The sequence below is a fragment of the Ailuropoda melanoleuca genome, chromosome 7 (assembly GCF_002007445.2).
Source record: "Ailuropoda melanoleuca isolate Jingjing chromosome 7, ASM200744v2, whole genome shotgun sequence".
NCBI lineage: Eukaryota > Metazoa > Chordata > Mammalia > Carnivora > Ursidae > Ailuropoda > Ailuropoda melanoleuca.
The window spans coordinates 80,407,021-80,423,597 of NC_048224.1; the positions used below are offsets into that span (position 1 = coordinate 80,407,021).

General features: G+C 46.0%; 1 protein-coding gene across 5 annotated transcripts in view; it reads left to right on the top strand.

The window, feature by feature from the left end:
* Window positions 1-16,577, top strand: part of ATP7B (ATPase copper transporting beta) — a 70,863-nt gene that overhangs the window by 20,019 nt on the left and 34,267 nt on the right. For 4 of the 5 annotated variants that reach the window (XM_034665103.1, XM_034665104.1, XM_019798004.2 and 1 more), the window contains 2 exons: window positions 6,979-8,206; window positions 14,432-14,689. In XM_034665103.1, coding sequence (XP_034520994.1) covers window positions 6,979-8,206; window positions 14,432-14,689 — 1,486 coding nt within the window. Of the gene's footprint in view, window positions 1-5,908; window positions 5,998-6,978; window positions 8,207-14,431; window positions 14,690-16,577 lie in introns of those variants that run through there. The other variant, XM_034665105.1, reaches the window with a different exon arrangement.

Sequence of the window (16,577 nt, forward strand, 5' to 3'; positions counted from 1 at the left end):
TTTTTTGCCCAAGCAAATAATGGATATACTGCATCCAGTTTCTCAGTAAGAGTTCATACTTTCCCTTGCTGTGGTCAAGAGAAGGAAACAGGCAATACATTTGTTCAGAATTTCCCAGAAAGTGCACAGTCAACACCAGGGCTGGGGTGGCCCCGGAGGGCAGAGATCTGGGTGTTGCACACACAGCCCAGGCCCATAGTTGGCCCTTATCAGTGTTTGAATTATTGCCTGAGTTTTGGTTAGTTTGGGTTTTGTTTTTTTTTTTCAGTAGATAAAATTTAAATAATAGTGGCTAAAAGCTTTTTCTGGACCTTGGTGAAACATCATGAAAAAACAGTTTGAAGGGGTTGGACTGGGGGTTGGGGGAATATGTACACTAGTTTTAATGATTAGTTTTCCTTATCAGTTAAATGGTGGAAATAGTAAGTTCCCTGCTTACCTCCTTGGGCCACTTTTAAGGACCAAATGAGTCATGTTTGTCTTCCTAGTCATTCATTTTCAGACATTTATGATGTTAGCTTTTTAAATCCTTTTAGCTTTCAGGCCTTCCTGCAAAACTGTAGGGTAGGCTTTCTTTCTTACTACCCCATTTTACCTGCAGCTAGGAAAACTGAGGCTTGGATTAGCTCAGACATGGCTGGAATTCATACCCAAGACTGTCAGACACACCCTCAATACATTCACAGCAAGTGAGAAGAACAGATATTTAAACAAATATGTGAAAATATTTTTGTAGAGTATAAAGCCGTGCACGAGTGTACCACCAGGGCATCACTGTTGCCGTCTTTACCGCGATTAGTATCGCTGTTGGCGTTGTGTGGTTTAACAAGATACTCTTTGCCTTAGAGAAACTGAAAAACCACATTTGTTTTCTGGTATAAAAATGAAACTTGTTTGTTTTTTTAATTTAAATTTTAATAACTGAAAAACATGCAGAAAGTCGCACCTATAGATAACCTCAATTTTATGTATTAATACATAAGTACATACTCATGTAAATATGTATACATACAGGTTTAACAATGAAACGTGGACAGTCCCTCAGTGGGGGTTTTAGAGGCTGGTGCCCATCTGTCTGGAGTGTTTCGTGTGGGATCTTTTCTTGAGTCAAACAATCTCTTCTGACCCTCCCTCCCTTATGAACCTCTGATATCCAGAGATTTCTCAGATAAGAATAGGGCCTGGCAATGAGTCATTCACACTCAGGAGGATGCGGAAGGTTCCAAAACCACTACCACTTCTCCTTGTGTCCTGCCTCGTCTTGTAAGCATGGCTGCCTTGAATGTATTTGCAGTTCGGAATATTGGAGGAAGCAGAGTGAGTACTGGTATTCTGCTGTAGTCTTTCTGAAGTCCCAGAGACAGCTAGAGGTGACCTACTAAGGGATGAGGGAAGGCTAGGCTCAGACTCAGGCAGACGGGCCCAGTACTCCTGGCCGTTCCCCTGCCTCCTTACTGGGCTCACTGGCTTAGCTGTTAGCCTCATTGTTACGTGGCAGGTAAGATGTGGCTCTTTTTCCTTGTTCTCTGAGTGTTGCTCTTTTGTATTTTGCTTTTTCTGTATTGTAGTCTCCTCCTGTAATTAGCATGGCTAAAAGGAAAATGTAACCTTAAATGTTGTTTTAAAAAAATAGCCTGCTGGACTTTTGAGCTGGATTTAAATCCCAGCTGTTATTTAAATTGATTTGTGACCTTTGATAAGTCTGAGACTGTTTCAATGGTGAAATGGTGATAAGAATACTTATTTGTAGAATTATCTTGAGCATTAGGGATATAAAATGCCATCCTCATAAAATAACACTGAGAATCATTAACTATTTGCTCTTACTGGATCTGTGTACATATGAAAACAGCAGGACGTTTCCGTTTTTTTGAATTCCATGAAAGTTCAGGTGCGCAGAGTTGGATGGGGCAGAAGTTGGTTGCTGGAACATTTCTCCTCCTGAGTTGTTGAAGGTGTTACACACCCTTCAAAGTAAAAGAAGTTTCAAGGGTAAGTTGGGCCAGTGGTATCCTGAAGGATGGTGTGGATCCCAGTGGGACGAAGAGATCTCAGAAGGGGCTAATGTATCCTTGCATTGTGCACGTGGTAGAATTGCTCTTCCATTTGTGGTCACAGACATTTTCTACGAGGCATGCCATTTCTGGGCTTTTCAATTTCAGTCTGGCTCTGAAACCTTTCATCCAAACATGGCACCCCATTTCCAATTTCTTCTTCATACCAGACTGGCCTGTCTACAGATCTGACTTTCCTATCCTAGCTCCACCTCAGTGAATCGACCCTTTATATCCCTTTAACCATCTTTTCTTTTACAAGCCCTGGCATCCACGGAAAATTCCATGTGGCCCGAGTGTCTAGAGAGTACAAAGAATTAAAATTCGTGTTTGGATTCCTCTCTGTGGAATTCCCACCCCCCCCCCCGTGTTGCCAGTCCCTTCTAACCCTGATGCCCACCATACTCATAGTTTGTTAACAATTTAAAACCTAGCAGAAGTTCTTCCCCAACCTGTTGGGCTTGCCAAAGAAGTCCCAGACATCTGTCCTCAAGAAGTATATAATTTAGTGAGAATTAGGCAACACTGGGATTCCATAAGGTTTTCCCTGGACACAGTTTGTTCCCGGGATCCCCTCTTCAACGTCCATGATTGCTTGATGAACCCTTAGACCTCAGTGTGTTTGTTTTTTGAACTCATTAGAGTTTTTCCCCCCAAAGATCCTCTTTCTTGAAGAATGGAATTAAAAGCACGTATACATTCCGTGTGGATACACTTAAAAACTATTCAAATACCCAGCACCTGTTAGGAGATTGCTTCTAAATCAACAGAGACTCTGGTGTTTCACAAAGTTGTGTTACGTGCAAAGCTTTATCTTTCGTAACTACTTGTCTTTAGAAACCTGCCTGTCTAGAAGGGGGACCTCTGAGTATCGTTTGCTACAAATAGCTTCCAACGCTTCTGCAAACCTTTTTGGCAGGAGCATGGAATCCATAATCACGGGATTAAGAGCTAGCATTGTGGCTTGGGGTTTGGTGAGTTTTAGCTAGACCTACCTAGGACCAAGCAAAATAAGTTGGATAGTAACTCATTAGGGATTTGTTTTTCCAACAGACTAGGTGGTTGAGGGTTATGTCTTGTTTTAAGGAGGCAATTCTGCTTATAAAGATGCTGTATTAAAGTGAGCATCCTTGAATATCTTAGTTTTTCTTTCATTTTTGTCAATTAAACAAGTATTTAATACCAGTTACGGTCAAGTCATTGTTCTAGATCTTCTTTATACTCATGTTATTTTAATTTTTAAACTAATTATTTTTTAGAATTTGGTAATGCGTGTACATTACCATTAGGTTTTTTTTTGAAAGCCTTCAAATTCAAAAATAAATTTTCTTTTTTTCTTTTTTTATTATAATAATATATTTTTTTATTGTTAGTCACCATACAGTACATCCCTGGTTTTTGATGTAAGTCCATAGTCTCTCATGTTTCATTCCCCCTTCTGATTACCCCCCTTTTCTTTATCCCTTTCTTCCCCTACCGATCCTCCTAGTTCTTATGTTCCATAGATGAGAGAAATCATATGATAATTGTCTTTCTCTGCTTGACTTATTTCACTTAGCATTATCTCCTCCAGTGCCGTCCATGTTGCAGCAAATGTTGAGAATTCGTTCTTTCTGATAGCTGAGTAATATTCCATTGTATATATGGACCACAGCTTCTTAATCCAGTCATCTGTTGAAGGGCATCTCGGCTCCTTCCATGATTTGGCTATTGTGGACAATGCAGCTATGAACATTGGGGTGCATATGGCCCTTCTCTTTACTACGTCTGTATCTTTGGGGTAAACACCCAGTAGTGCAATGGCTGGGTCATAGGGTAGTTCAATTTTTAACTTTTTAAGGGACCTCCACACTGTTTTCCAGAGTGGCTGTACCAACTTGCATTCCCACCAACAATTGTAGGAGGGATCCCCTTTCTCCACATCCTCTCCAACAATTGTTGTTTCTTGCCTTGTCAATTTTTGCCATTATAACTGGCATAAGGTGGTAGGTATCTCAGTGTGGTTTTAATTTGAATTTCCCTGATGGCTAATGATTTTGAACATTTTTTCATGTGTCTGTTATACACGGAAAAGTACCTCTTCCCTCCCACTCCTGTGCCTCAGCCCCGAATCCTCCTCAAATTCTGTACCAGTTTCTTACGTATTCTCCCAGAGATAGTCCATGCATATGCAGCCAGCTCCGTGTGTGACATTCTTTTTTCTCACAAATAGTGCAGGCATGCTGTGATAGACTTACTTTGGTGGCCCTCCCGATGAACTACGCCTCCTTGTATTTAAGCCCTTCTGTAATTCCCTCCCATACTGGCCGAGTTTGGCCATGGGACTGGCTTTGGGCACGATGAATTAGCGAGTATGATGCAAGCAGAGGCTTGGTAAGTGCTTGCACACTGGGACTTGTCCTCTGGGAATGCTCACTATTGTGACACTGCCGCTCAGAACCCAGAAACCAGCAACTGTGAGGTACCCAACCTAGCCATGTGGAAAGGCTTCACGGAAGAGAACCGAGGTCCCTTCCCGTGGCTACCAGACAGTAGCCAGCATCAACTTGCCAACCATGTGATGGACAGACCATCTTCTTGGAAGTGGAACCTCCAGCCCTATTGACGCCGCGCCAGATGACGCAGAGATGAGCTTTCCCTGCTGAGGGCTGTCCACACTGAAACAACGTGAGCTCTCGTTCTGAGCCACTAGATGTGGTTTGTCACGCGGCAGCGGATAACTGAAACACCGTATTCACCATGTATTCTGTGTCCTGCTTTTTTTCACTGAATGATATATTTGATAATCCATTTCAGTATATATAGAGTTACCTCGTTCCTTTTTAAAGAGCTGGATACTGTTCCTTTGAATAGCTGTGTAGTAGTTGAAGTAATCAACCTCTTGTTGATGGACATTTATGTTTCCTATTCTTTGCAGTCTTTAATATCTTCGCTGCATGCTTGCTTTTAGACATGAAAAAATATGTGTATTGAGTAAATTCTTAGAAATGGAGTTGCTGGGTCAAAGAATATTTGGATCTGTCATTTTAATATCCATTACCAGGTTGCCCTCCCGAGAGTTTACACCCCCAGCAGCTCTAGAATGAGCGACGGTGCCGGCCCCAGCGGTACCGCAGTGCTGTTGGAGTGTCACTTTTCTGCCTTGGTCTTGTTTTTGCATATATCGAAAAGGCATTTGCATTTCCTTTTTGATGGACTTCCTTTTTCCTGTTGGATTGTGGGCCTCTTTCTTTTTAGAAGGAGCTCTTTATATTTTAACGAAATTAGCTCGTGCTTAGTACAAAGCAAATCTTTTCTCCGCCTCCGTTTCTCATTTATCTTTTTCCTTGGGGAGAGCCATGTTTTCTCTTAATTGTGGTTAGATTTGTCAGTCTTCTATAGCTTTTGGATTTTCTTGTTTTTCTTTTTTCATATTTAAACTTTCCCCTGCCTGAGATTATAATGGGTATTTTCCTGTGTTTTCTTATTGTATTATTACTGTTTTGCTTCTTACATCTTCATCTCTGAGCTACCTGAAATATCTCTTGATAAATAGGTTCCAAATTCTATTTTTCCCAGTTGTCCATTAATACCGTTGTGCCGTGTCCTCTTTATCATATACTGCATGTCCATATGTATACCACAGGTAATCTCAGTATATTTAGTTAATGCAATACACTCTTTTTAGTTGCTATCCCATAAATTAGTTAATTATTTCCTTTTTTCCTCTACTATTTTAGGAAATACTATAGTGAATATTTTTAAAAACAACTCTTTATAATTATTAATCCAGACTAGTTTAGGATTTCTTTTGTGGATGTGAATGAACATTTATAGTCTGCTTTGAAAATGATTTAAACTTTCATTTTGTTAAGCTGCTCAAATGCTGAAGTTGGAAAGATAGGCATTTATGCACAGGGATATGGAGAAGATCAGTCCATGGGATTGAGGTTCACCTGGAGATGTAAGTACGATTGTGAAGGCACAGGGAGTGATGTGCTTTGTGATCATATAGCATACAGAAAGGCCTGTTCCCGAATTTCAGAAGCGTGTAATAGTACTGGTATGAAAACTATTATCTAATCAGGAGCGCAGGGAGGCTGGGACCCTGCGAAAGGAAGATTTGGTTTTGCTAATAGAATGGCCGAAGCCACATCATTATGGGAAGAAAGAAGTCGGGAAATTATGCTTGTACTCTGGTATATTAAGAAAATACATCCATTTAATTCGGGGAAGCCCTTGTGATTATAGGGGATGACTACAACTGTCCTGGATCCCCAGGGGGCAGTGACACTCAGTGGAGGCAGAACTGAGAAGTTGCTCCAGCCTTCCCCCTCCTGCACCTCTTGGTGCAGCCATTCGTGCTCATTTCCCCCGGCTCGCTCAGCTCGCGCAGCATACTTCCAGACCCTTTATCACAGGCCTGTGGTCTGACCCCAGGGGGCCTGGGAGGTCTGCATTTGGATTAGGTGCCCTGTGGTTGTTAAATTTAACCCCTGCTAAGAGAATGAGAGGACACCCCTGGAAAGAGAGACAGAATTAAAGTGTTGCCCAATCTACATATGTAAGTTGCAGCAGGATCAAAGCTCTGCAGGGAGAGTTCAGGAATCAGCCACAGGTGGGCCTGGCATGCTGGTTTCATGCCCGTGAGTGATATCACGCTCTCTTCCTTCCCTAGGGAAACCATTACATCTTCGAGGTAGTCTAGGTTCAGAGTTCAGAGTCACAGAATGTTCGAGCTAAAAGAAACCCATCAGAACCATTTCATTTGGTCAATAATATTTTTATAGCTTTCTTTCCCTGCATTTTATGATCTTAAACTTTTGGGCCGTTTTGACGCCAGTGGCATTGTTTTCCATTTTCTCAGTGCCAGACAAGCTGGAATATTTTAGCAAATATTTAGTTTCAAGGATTAAATACAAAATGTTATTTCTTTCCCCTTTAGATCCTGTCTAAACTTTCTTTGCCCACTCGTGCCTGGGAGCCAGAGATGAAGCAGAGTTTCGCTTTCGACAATGTTGGCTACGAGGGCGGCCTGGACGGTGCGTGCCCCCCTCAGACGACCAGCACCGTCAGCGTTTCGGGCATGACTTGCCAGTCATGTGTACAGTCTATCGAGGGCAGGATTTCCAGTTTGAAAGGCGTCGTGAGCATTAAGGTTTCCCTGGAACAGGGCAGTGCGACTGTGACGTACGTGCCGTCCATCCTGAGCCTGCCGCAGATTTGCCATCACATTGAGGACATGGGCTTCGAGGCCAGCGTCGCAGAAGGAAAGGCCGCCTCCTGGCCCTCGAGGTCTTCGTCTGGCCTCGAGGCCGTGGTCAAGCTTCGGGTGGAGGGCATGACCTGCCAGTCCTGCGTCAGCTCCATCGAAGGCAAGCTTGGGAAACTGCAAGGGGTAGTGAGAGTCCGAGTGTCCCTCGGCACCCAGGAGGCAGTCATTACTTACCAGCCTTATCTTATTCAGCCCCAGGACCTCAGGGACCATGTCAACGACATGGGCTTTGAAGCTGTCATCAAGAACAGAGTGGCGCCCGTCAGCCTGGGACCCATTGATATTGGGCGGTTACAGAGGACCAACCCAAAGACACCTTTGGCTTCTGATAACCAGAATCTCAATAACTCTGAGACCTCAGGGCACCAAGGGAGCCATGTGGTCACCCTGCAACTGAGAATAGATGGAATGCACTGTAAGTCTTGTGTCCTGAATATTGAAGAAAACATAGGCCAACTCCCTGGGGTTCAAAGTATTCAAGTTTCCTTGGAGAACAGAATGGCCCAAGTACAGTATGACCCTTCTCGTGTCACCGCAGGGGCCCTGCAGAGGGCCATTGAAGCTCTTCCACCTGGGAACTTTAAAGTTTCTCTTCCTGATGGAGCAGAGGGGAGTGGGACAGGTAGCTGGTCTTCCAACCGTGTCACCCCTGCCCCCGACCCGAGAACCCAGGCACCAGGCGTGTATGAAACCGTGGTGCTCGCCATTGCTGGCATGACCTGTGCGTCCTGTGTCCAGTCCATTGAAGGCCTGATCTCCCAAAGGGAAGGGGTGCAACAAATGTCAGTCTCTCTGGCCGAAGGGACTGGAGTGGTGCTCTATGATCCCGCCATAATTAACCCAGAAGAACTCCGAGCTGCTGTTGAAGAAATGGGATTTGAGACTTCAGTCATTTCTGGTATGTAGTTGACCCATGTGAAGCGCCCCCTGGGGTCTCCTCCTTTTTCCTTGTGCTTACTACATAGTGCCTGCAGGGTGGGGGGCCGGGGTGGGGGCGCACACTCACTGCTCACCTGTCCATGGGGTGACCAAATTCTGTAGCTTTTCCTTGTGTATTAAATGTGTTAGGGTAGAAGAAATAGAATTTTCTGATGTGTAGATTTTGCCTCTCATGTAGCGGGGACTAAAATGCTAAGTTCTTTGGTTTTTTCTGAAGAGAACTCAGATTCTGTGTTCTTTTTAAAAAAGAGTCCTGTGGGAACATCAGGGCCTTCTCTCTCCAAAGGAAATGTCATCATATTCTGAGATTTCTCTGCTGAACAAAACAGTAAAAACAGAACCTTAGTCTCACCACCTGGAGCCCACTCTGTTGAAAGTGGGAATTAAGGAGCGGATTCTGTGGGAAGAATTAAGGAGGGATTCCTGTGGGAAGAGGCGTGCGTTTCTGCCGGGTGCCGGGACCTGTGAGCGGTGGACTCTCCCGGGGGCTTATGTTGTAGCGCAGCAGGACGAGTCCCGCGTGAGCCAGCGAGGGCAGGGCATGGGGATAGGGACCGGGATGCCGGAGGCAGCTCATTGTGCTGGGGGAGCCCAGGGGAGTGGCCTGAGCACGAGGACTCAGGAGAAGGCCAGACAGGCCCAACAGTGGTGGGCCCCTCCGAATGGGCTGCGTGTCCAGCTGACGCTGCATTTCACTGTGAAGGTGAGGGGTGTCAGCGGGGGATTTTCACCCAGAGGCAGCGCAGGTGGGTTCACACGTGAGCAGGCCAGTCGGTGTTGGTGCGGTGTGGACTGAGGCACGGAGACCGCCTGGGAGGTTGGGGAGAGATGACGTGGGGCTGGAGAGCAGGAGGTGGACTAGAATGACGTTCAGGAGGTTGCATCCAGCAAGCTTGGTCCAGATGAGGGGTGTGATGGGGTGGGCCGTGGAGGAAAGGGAGAGCCTGCGGCCAGCCTGGGCTGCGTAGATGCTGGAGGACAGCTGAGTGTTGGGTTGAATTCCTGGAGAGTGGGCTGGAAATGCACATTAGGTGGCGGGAGCCATGGGAGATGACAGAAGGCTAGGGAAAGTGAGTGTGACCCGGGACAGGCAGAGGGAAGAACGTGATGGCACTGGTGTGGAAGGAAGGGTGTCTAGAGGAGGAGATTTTCACAAGCAAGGACGGCACCCTGGAAGTAAAGGAAGCTGTTACAAGGAGGGGGCTTAGGGGGTCTCAGGCTCCATGGGACTAGGAGGAGGAGGCTCCGGTGAAGGGGTGCCCAGCTTTATGGTAGGGGGAGGCACAGCCCTCTAGGAGCTTAGCCGAGGCGGGATGGAAAAGGTGATAGATAGGGGGTTTGCAGAGAGGCTGAAGATGAGGTGAGAAAGCTGGACATGCGAGGGACAACTGTGTGGGCAGCAGTGTTTTCACGGCTTCGATCCCAAGATACCAGCCCCGTGCGGTAGTGCGAGTTGCAGGCTGGACCAGGCCAGTACAGTCCCATCAGCTTGCACTGCAGTCTGAGCGGCAGGCGGGTGGCCAAGCCCAGCTGTAGAAGGGCTCGTGGGCAAAGACCCATGGCCACACTCAGGGCCAGCTGGACTTGGGTTTTCCACATCCATTTCGCGGTGGCCGCCAAGATAAAGTGTGCCTCCTCGAAAAGCTCGCTCTGCTCGCTCTGTCCTGGCGCTTCCCTGCACACACACCCTTAAAGGGAGTGGGTAAGTCATGTGGAATGACTTGGCCCTGTTCTGTACTTTGTCTTTTGTACCAAGTTTCAGGAAGGAGTTTGTTTTTAAACAAAAATCAATAAGGAAATCACAATGGAACAGTAAATCCTGTACTGAAAGGTAGGAAATGTAGTACAGAGTCATCATCTGCTGTATTTGTATGAGGTTTCAAGTCTTTCGACAGTAGAATCGGGTTGTTGGCAGTAAAAAGAAATTTGCATTGAACTGCATAATCCAGAATAATTGGATTTGACTAAGTAAGTCTAGAAAGAAAAGAGCAGTGCTTTTTATTGGCCAGAATTATGAGAGTTATGTTTTTAGCCCAAGAGGTATTTAGTGTACCAGATTTAGCAAATAAAGATATAGGACACAGTTAAATTAGAATTTCAGACAAGCGGTGAATATTGTTTCAGTAGAAGTGTGTCCCGTGCAATATTTGGGACATACTTACCCTAAGAGGTTATTTGTTGTTTATCTGAAATTCAAATTTAGCTGGGAATTTTGTATTTCACCTGGTGGTCTTTAAAATTTAGGATAAACCGTAAGTGTGTTGGTGACTATCTTTATAGCCACTTAAATGCTAAAAAGGCATTATTTGTATTTAATTGGTCATTCTGGATCAATCAGGAAGAGGAGCTCATTGAACACAGTCTTTAAACCGTGTTTAGTAGGTATTTGTGGGGGGAGTGAAAGAGAACGAAAAGGCTGTAACGGGTGGGCTCACACGGTAGCTCAGTGATGGGGTTTAATCCACAGCACGACTCAGAGATGTTAGAGTTGAATAACCACACAAGGAATGGGAAGGAAACCAAGAGATGACTGAGAGCAGAAGCTGGCACCCCAGGCGGGGGGGTCCAAGGCCAGAGGGTGCCACGAGAGCCCGGGGGCTGTGAGGTTGCCTGCTAACAGCCGGCAGCCCTGGAGTTACTAAGGGAGAGGCTGGCCAGGAGCTGAGCTCCCAGTAGATAGATGGGAAACACTTTGGGTTTTCTCTCTTTCTGTCCTATCGTTTCCCACTGGTTACCTCCCATGTGCCAAATTTAATCAGAAGCCAGTTAGCAAGGGAACCTGGGAAAAGTGGTTTTGCAGGGGTCAGCCCCCTTGACAATAGAGCAGGGAGAGGGAAGGGAACGATCTGAGAAAGCGTGGGCAAATGGCAGGCGTTGAATTTCAGCCAGCTTATTGGACGGCTGAAAATACATCTAGACCTGGTTTGTATCTAGAAATCAGCTCTGCATGTGTTCACTGGTTTGCATGGTAAGTAGTTTTTGAATGAATGAGTGTACAGATGAATGGCTATATGACTATACTGTGAGGAAAAGTCATTTGTCACGTGTAACATGTTCCCTCGCCCTTGTAAGTGGGCAGTGTCCCTCCTGGGCCACTGTTCCCTCATCCCAGCACATGTTGCAGGACTTCCGGGGTCCCCGGCACTGTGCTGGCTGCCGTGAACGCTCAGAGGCCGTCCAGGACCTGCCCATATGTGGTTCACACTCTAACAGGGAAGCACATCAGAGACCCATTACCCAAGACAGGCTGCAATAAATGTGACAGGGAAAGTGTAGGTAGAGCGGTCTTGAGATTCAGAAGAGGAGGAGAAAATCCAGCAACTGGACTTGATGATAGAGGTGACTTTGGAGCTGGTCTTGGGTCAGACTTCAGAATGGAAAGGGTCTCCGCAGGCAGAAAAGGGCAGGACTGCACCAGACAAGATGGAGGAGACCCAGCACAGGCCCCTGGGCAGGAGTTCTCCCGCCACGTCTTGGGAACAGTCTGGCTTGGGTGGAACTTGAGTATAAGTAATAGGAGATAAGGTCAGACAGGGCACCCTGATGCAAGCTGCCATCCTGTGTGTCCTAGATTCTGGAAGAGGCTCTGAACTAGTCTCCCTGCTCCTTGCCTTTCAGCCTTACAGTCTGTTTCCTGCCCAGCATTCACAGCGTTCCTGTTACTCTGTTGATACTCTGACACCTTCCCATCTGTGTTGTGAGAGGGAGCCCTTGGGTGATCTAGAAGGCCCCTCCCTGACTCCCTACCTTTCTAACCCCTTCCTAGTCCTCATGGCAGGCTTGTTCTCACCTCAGGGTCTTGTACTTGCTGTCTCCCCGGTCTAGAATATGCTTCTCCCAATATCCACACAGTGCACTTCATTTCAGATTTACTCTTCTGGACTTTTCCCAAAGCATAGATAATTTATATTTAGAAGTGCATAGATTTGCATTATACACGGTGGTTTTGTAATCTCTTTCACCCCGCAGTTCATCATAGACATGTTTACAGGTCCTTCCATATGTCTGCAACACCATGTTCAGCGGCTGCATAGCCTTCCGTTGTATTAGTCAGTTTTCAGTTGGACTGTTCTCACCTATTTTGTGTGCGTGTGATTGTAAATAATGTTGATGGGCATCTTTGAGGCTACATTTTGTGCAACTACTTAGTTATTTCCTTATGATAAATACCTGAAAGCGTAATTACTGGGTCACAGAATATAAACTTTATTTCATTCCATTACAAATATATATTGTGCCTCTACTAAGTGCTAAGCATCTTACAGATACTGTTTTTGATGATATTGTCACGTTGACTTCCAGAAAGCCAAATCAATTTACATGCCTACCCATAGTCTTAGCATAGATGGATAAAGAAAAAGGACCCAGTAGCATAGACCTGCTTGGGTTTTGTTAGTTTATTTCAACTTTCTTTAATAATCTCCAGAAGCCCAGAATTTAGGTGACTTAGATCCCAATATGGGAGAATGGCAATGTGTAAATTGGAGTAGGGAGTAGGGAGAAATTCTCTGTAATGGTACAAATATTGTTAAAATTGTTGACCACAATACTTGGATAGAAAGGCAGGTGAATCCAGAAAACAGGTGATGGGCTAGGAATGGGGAGGGTTTGAACAGGTGCAGGGGGGTTGGACAGGTAGAGTGCAGGTGGATGGGTGCAGGAGATGGAATGTTGAGAGGTTATGGCCACAAAACAGCTTTTGTGAATTTGAGATCCAAAGGGCAGAGTCATTTTGTACAATGACCAAGTCCAGGAGAGTAAGCCTGTGCTGGGGGGTGAGGTGTGGTCTCCGCATCAAGAAGGTAGAGAGGTCCTGTGAGGCCGGAGTGATGGAGGGTTTTCACTGAACGTGCTGAAAGGGTCAGTCCACTGGACCCTTAGAATGAGTGGAAGTAGTTTTTTTTTTTTTTAAAGATATTTATTTATTTATTTATTTATTAGACAGAGAGAGACAGCCAGCGAGAGAGGGAACACAAGCAGGGGGAGTGGGAGAGGAAGAAGCAGGCTCCTAGTGGAGGAGCCTGATGTGGGGCTCGATCCTGGAACGCCAGGATCACGCCCTGAGCCAAAGGCAGACACTTAACAACTGCGCCACCCAGGCACCCTGAGTGGAAGTTGTTTTTAAGCACCTTTCAGAAAATAAGCAAAACATCCCAGGATGTGAGATTTATTTAGAAAAACTTAAAAGTCACAGCCCATTTCAGTACACATTAATGCCAACTTCTGTCTTCTGCAGCTGTGGATTTTCAACTAATGAGAGTTCGTTGTTAAATGAAATAATTATCTTTTGTATATACTCTTTTTTTTCTTTTGTATATACTCTTACAAGGGCTTTCTGTCATCAAGACTGTGACTTTCTGGAGTGACGGAAATGTTCTAGATCTTGGTCTGGGTGCTTACATATGTAGGTACATATGTGGTGGCCAGAAAAAGGGCCCCCAACAATGTCTGCGCCCTCATCCCCAGAACTCAGTGGGGGAGAGGATGGTCTTTTCAGTTTACGGAGCCGGATCAACTGGAGATCCAAATTTAACTCTCATCTCTTAACCTACAGAAAGTTAATTTACAGTATGCCATAGGCCTGATACGGAAGTTTTTGGAAGTAACAGCTACTAGAAGAAAACAGTATGGATATTTTCAGTGTTTAGGCGGACAGATCTGCTGCTGGAGCACAAAACATACTAACCATTCAAGCTGGGTTAGTTAGTTGATAAGTTGGGCCTCATTACCATTCAGGACCTGTTCTGTCAAAAGAGCCCCCACGAGCTGAGAGAGCAGGTGCCGAACACAGCCCGGAGCAGGTATGGGCAGTGCGGGCACCTGACAATAGGGAAAAGGTGAACAACTCAGTAAAGGGGTGTGGGGTCCATGTACCATAGAGAGCTATTTTAAAGGAGGGCATCCATGTGCTTAGTGGAGGGCCTGGTGAGTTCTTATTGTTGTCATCGTCTAATTAGAGCACTCATCCAACTGGAACATTCCTTACTTGAGTATTGGCATCTTTTCATATGTCTGCAATTGTGTGCCTCTGTCTCTGGTTGGCGGGGGGTGGGGGGCAGTGATGGAAACCAGCCCCCATGGAGCTTCTTCAAGAGCTTTTATTTGCATACTGTCAGGCTTGAACCTGTTCTTAAAAAAGTTATTTGTTCTTCTCATCTGAATGACTTCTTGCATTTTATCCTAGGAAACTGTTACAGCAACCATGTTGGAAACCACAGTGCGGGGAATTCCTCAGCGTGCCCCGCAGCTGGCGTACCTGCGTCTGTGCAGGAAGTGGCTCCCCATGCTGGGGGGCTCCCTAAAAGCCACGACCCTGGCTCCTCGTCAAAGCCCCCGCAAGCCTCTACCCTGGGGGCACCCCAGAAGTGCTTTTTACAGATCACAGGCATGACCTGTGCGTCCTGTGTGTCCAACATAGAGAGAAACCTGCAGAAAGAAGCAGGTAAGAGGTCTGCCCCCACGTTAGACCCAGGGAGGCTGCATGGGGGCTGTCGGAGGCTGCGGGCAGTAGAATGGACACCATGCTCTCCCTCTACAGTTCCCGCTGACACAGTGTGTCAGCAGCCCTGCTCCTCTGGCTGCACGTGCATTGTATGATGGCGCAGATGTCTGTCTGATGTTCTTGGGCGCTTGGCATGGTGTCTTTAGCAAGTGTTTTACGTGTTGAAGATAGAATGTATCTCTGAGTGAGTGAGTGATGGGAAGTGTAGTCGAAAGGTCCTGGCACATTCCATGGGTAGCTTCCTCAGTTAACTTGTCCCTGTGGTCATCTCTGTTTTCCCCTCCAGCGCCAGCCATTGGCCTCATACTGTCGTATGAGCACATAGCCTGTTTGTGGAGAAGTGGCAATGTTGAACATCCTGTCCTTTGTCCCTGTACATCACAGAGTGTTGTGGAAATGCCACAGTTTTGTCCTCTAAACTGTATTTCCAATACTGTCTCTTAAACCTGAAAGTGCAGCAGAAATCCTGTCCTAGTTTTTTGTTTAGAAAATATCTTATCCATGACTACCTTGCCAGCAGAGTCACTTTCTCTCCTTCCACGTGTCTCTCTGCTTGGACTCCTTGGCTTTCAGTCAGCACTAAAGTAGGGTGACACGTTTCCAGCCTCTGGTTGCCTGTGCTGTGTAGTGTCCTGGAACTCTAGAACGACTGTTTGCAAATTGAGGCGTGCTTTGTCCTCCCTGGGCTGGCTGCTCATAAAATAGCCTATATCTCATGGTGCCTGTGTTCCTTTTTCTGACTTGAGTCCCCCACTTTTATCCACTGCGGCATCCTTTCTAAAGCACGTTTCTTTCTTTTATGTGAATGAGTCGTGTTTTCCCCCTCAAATTCACACAATAGTGTTAGCAAGATATAGATCTCACTGGACTTGCAATAGCATAATATCCCGATAAACCCATCATACGTTAAAAATATTATAAGTTGAAAATGCATTTTTTTAAAGATTTTATTTATTTATTTGACAGAGAGAGAGAGCACAAGCAGGGGGAGTGGGAGAGGGAGAGGAGGAAGCAGGCTCTTCGCTGAGCAGGGAGCCTGTGGGGCTCGATCCCAGGACCCTGAGTTCATGACCTGAGCCAAAGGCAGACACTAACCCACTGAGCCACCCAGGCACCCCCGAAAATGCACTTAATATACCAAACGTACCGAACATCCTAACTTGGCCGACCCGACCTGAAATGGGTCAGAACATGTATCGGTTGTTCACCCTAATGATGGCACAGCTGATGGGAGCCGAGGCTCTCAGCCGCTGCCCGGCATCCCCAGACAGTGTTGTACAGCATAGCACTGGCCACAGAAAAGGTCCAGATCCAAAATTTGAAGTACAGTTTCTACTGAACATGTATCACTTTTGCACCATCATAAAGTTGAAAAGTTGTAAGCCAAACTATTGTACGTTGGAGGTGGTCTGTCATCTCTTCCACTTCTGAAAGGGAGTAGAGAGCGAAAAAGAGTAAGGAAAACTACTTTTGAAAGAATTTTTTTTTCTGTGTGTGAAAAGTGTCTGAAGAAGAAAGTACACGACTGAGGTAACCGTAGCTGCGAGCTGCAGACTGTATCCCTTCACTGTGAGGTGTGTGCCCCCTCGGCGTCTTCTGGAGCCTGACTCAGTAGCCCCCGGCCAGCAGCACAGGCATTGTCTGGGAGCAGGGTGGATCTGCAGAACCCCAGACCCACTCCAGACCGACTGAACCAGAATCAAGTTTCACAAGGTCCGCAGGTGATTCGTATGCCCATCAAAGTGTGAGAAGCATTGTTCTAGAACACTGGTTCTCACACTTGGCTGGTGCATTAAAATCGCCCAGGGACCTTTAAAGAAAAGATGGC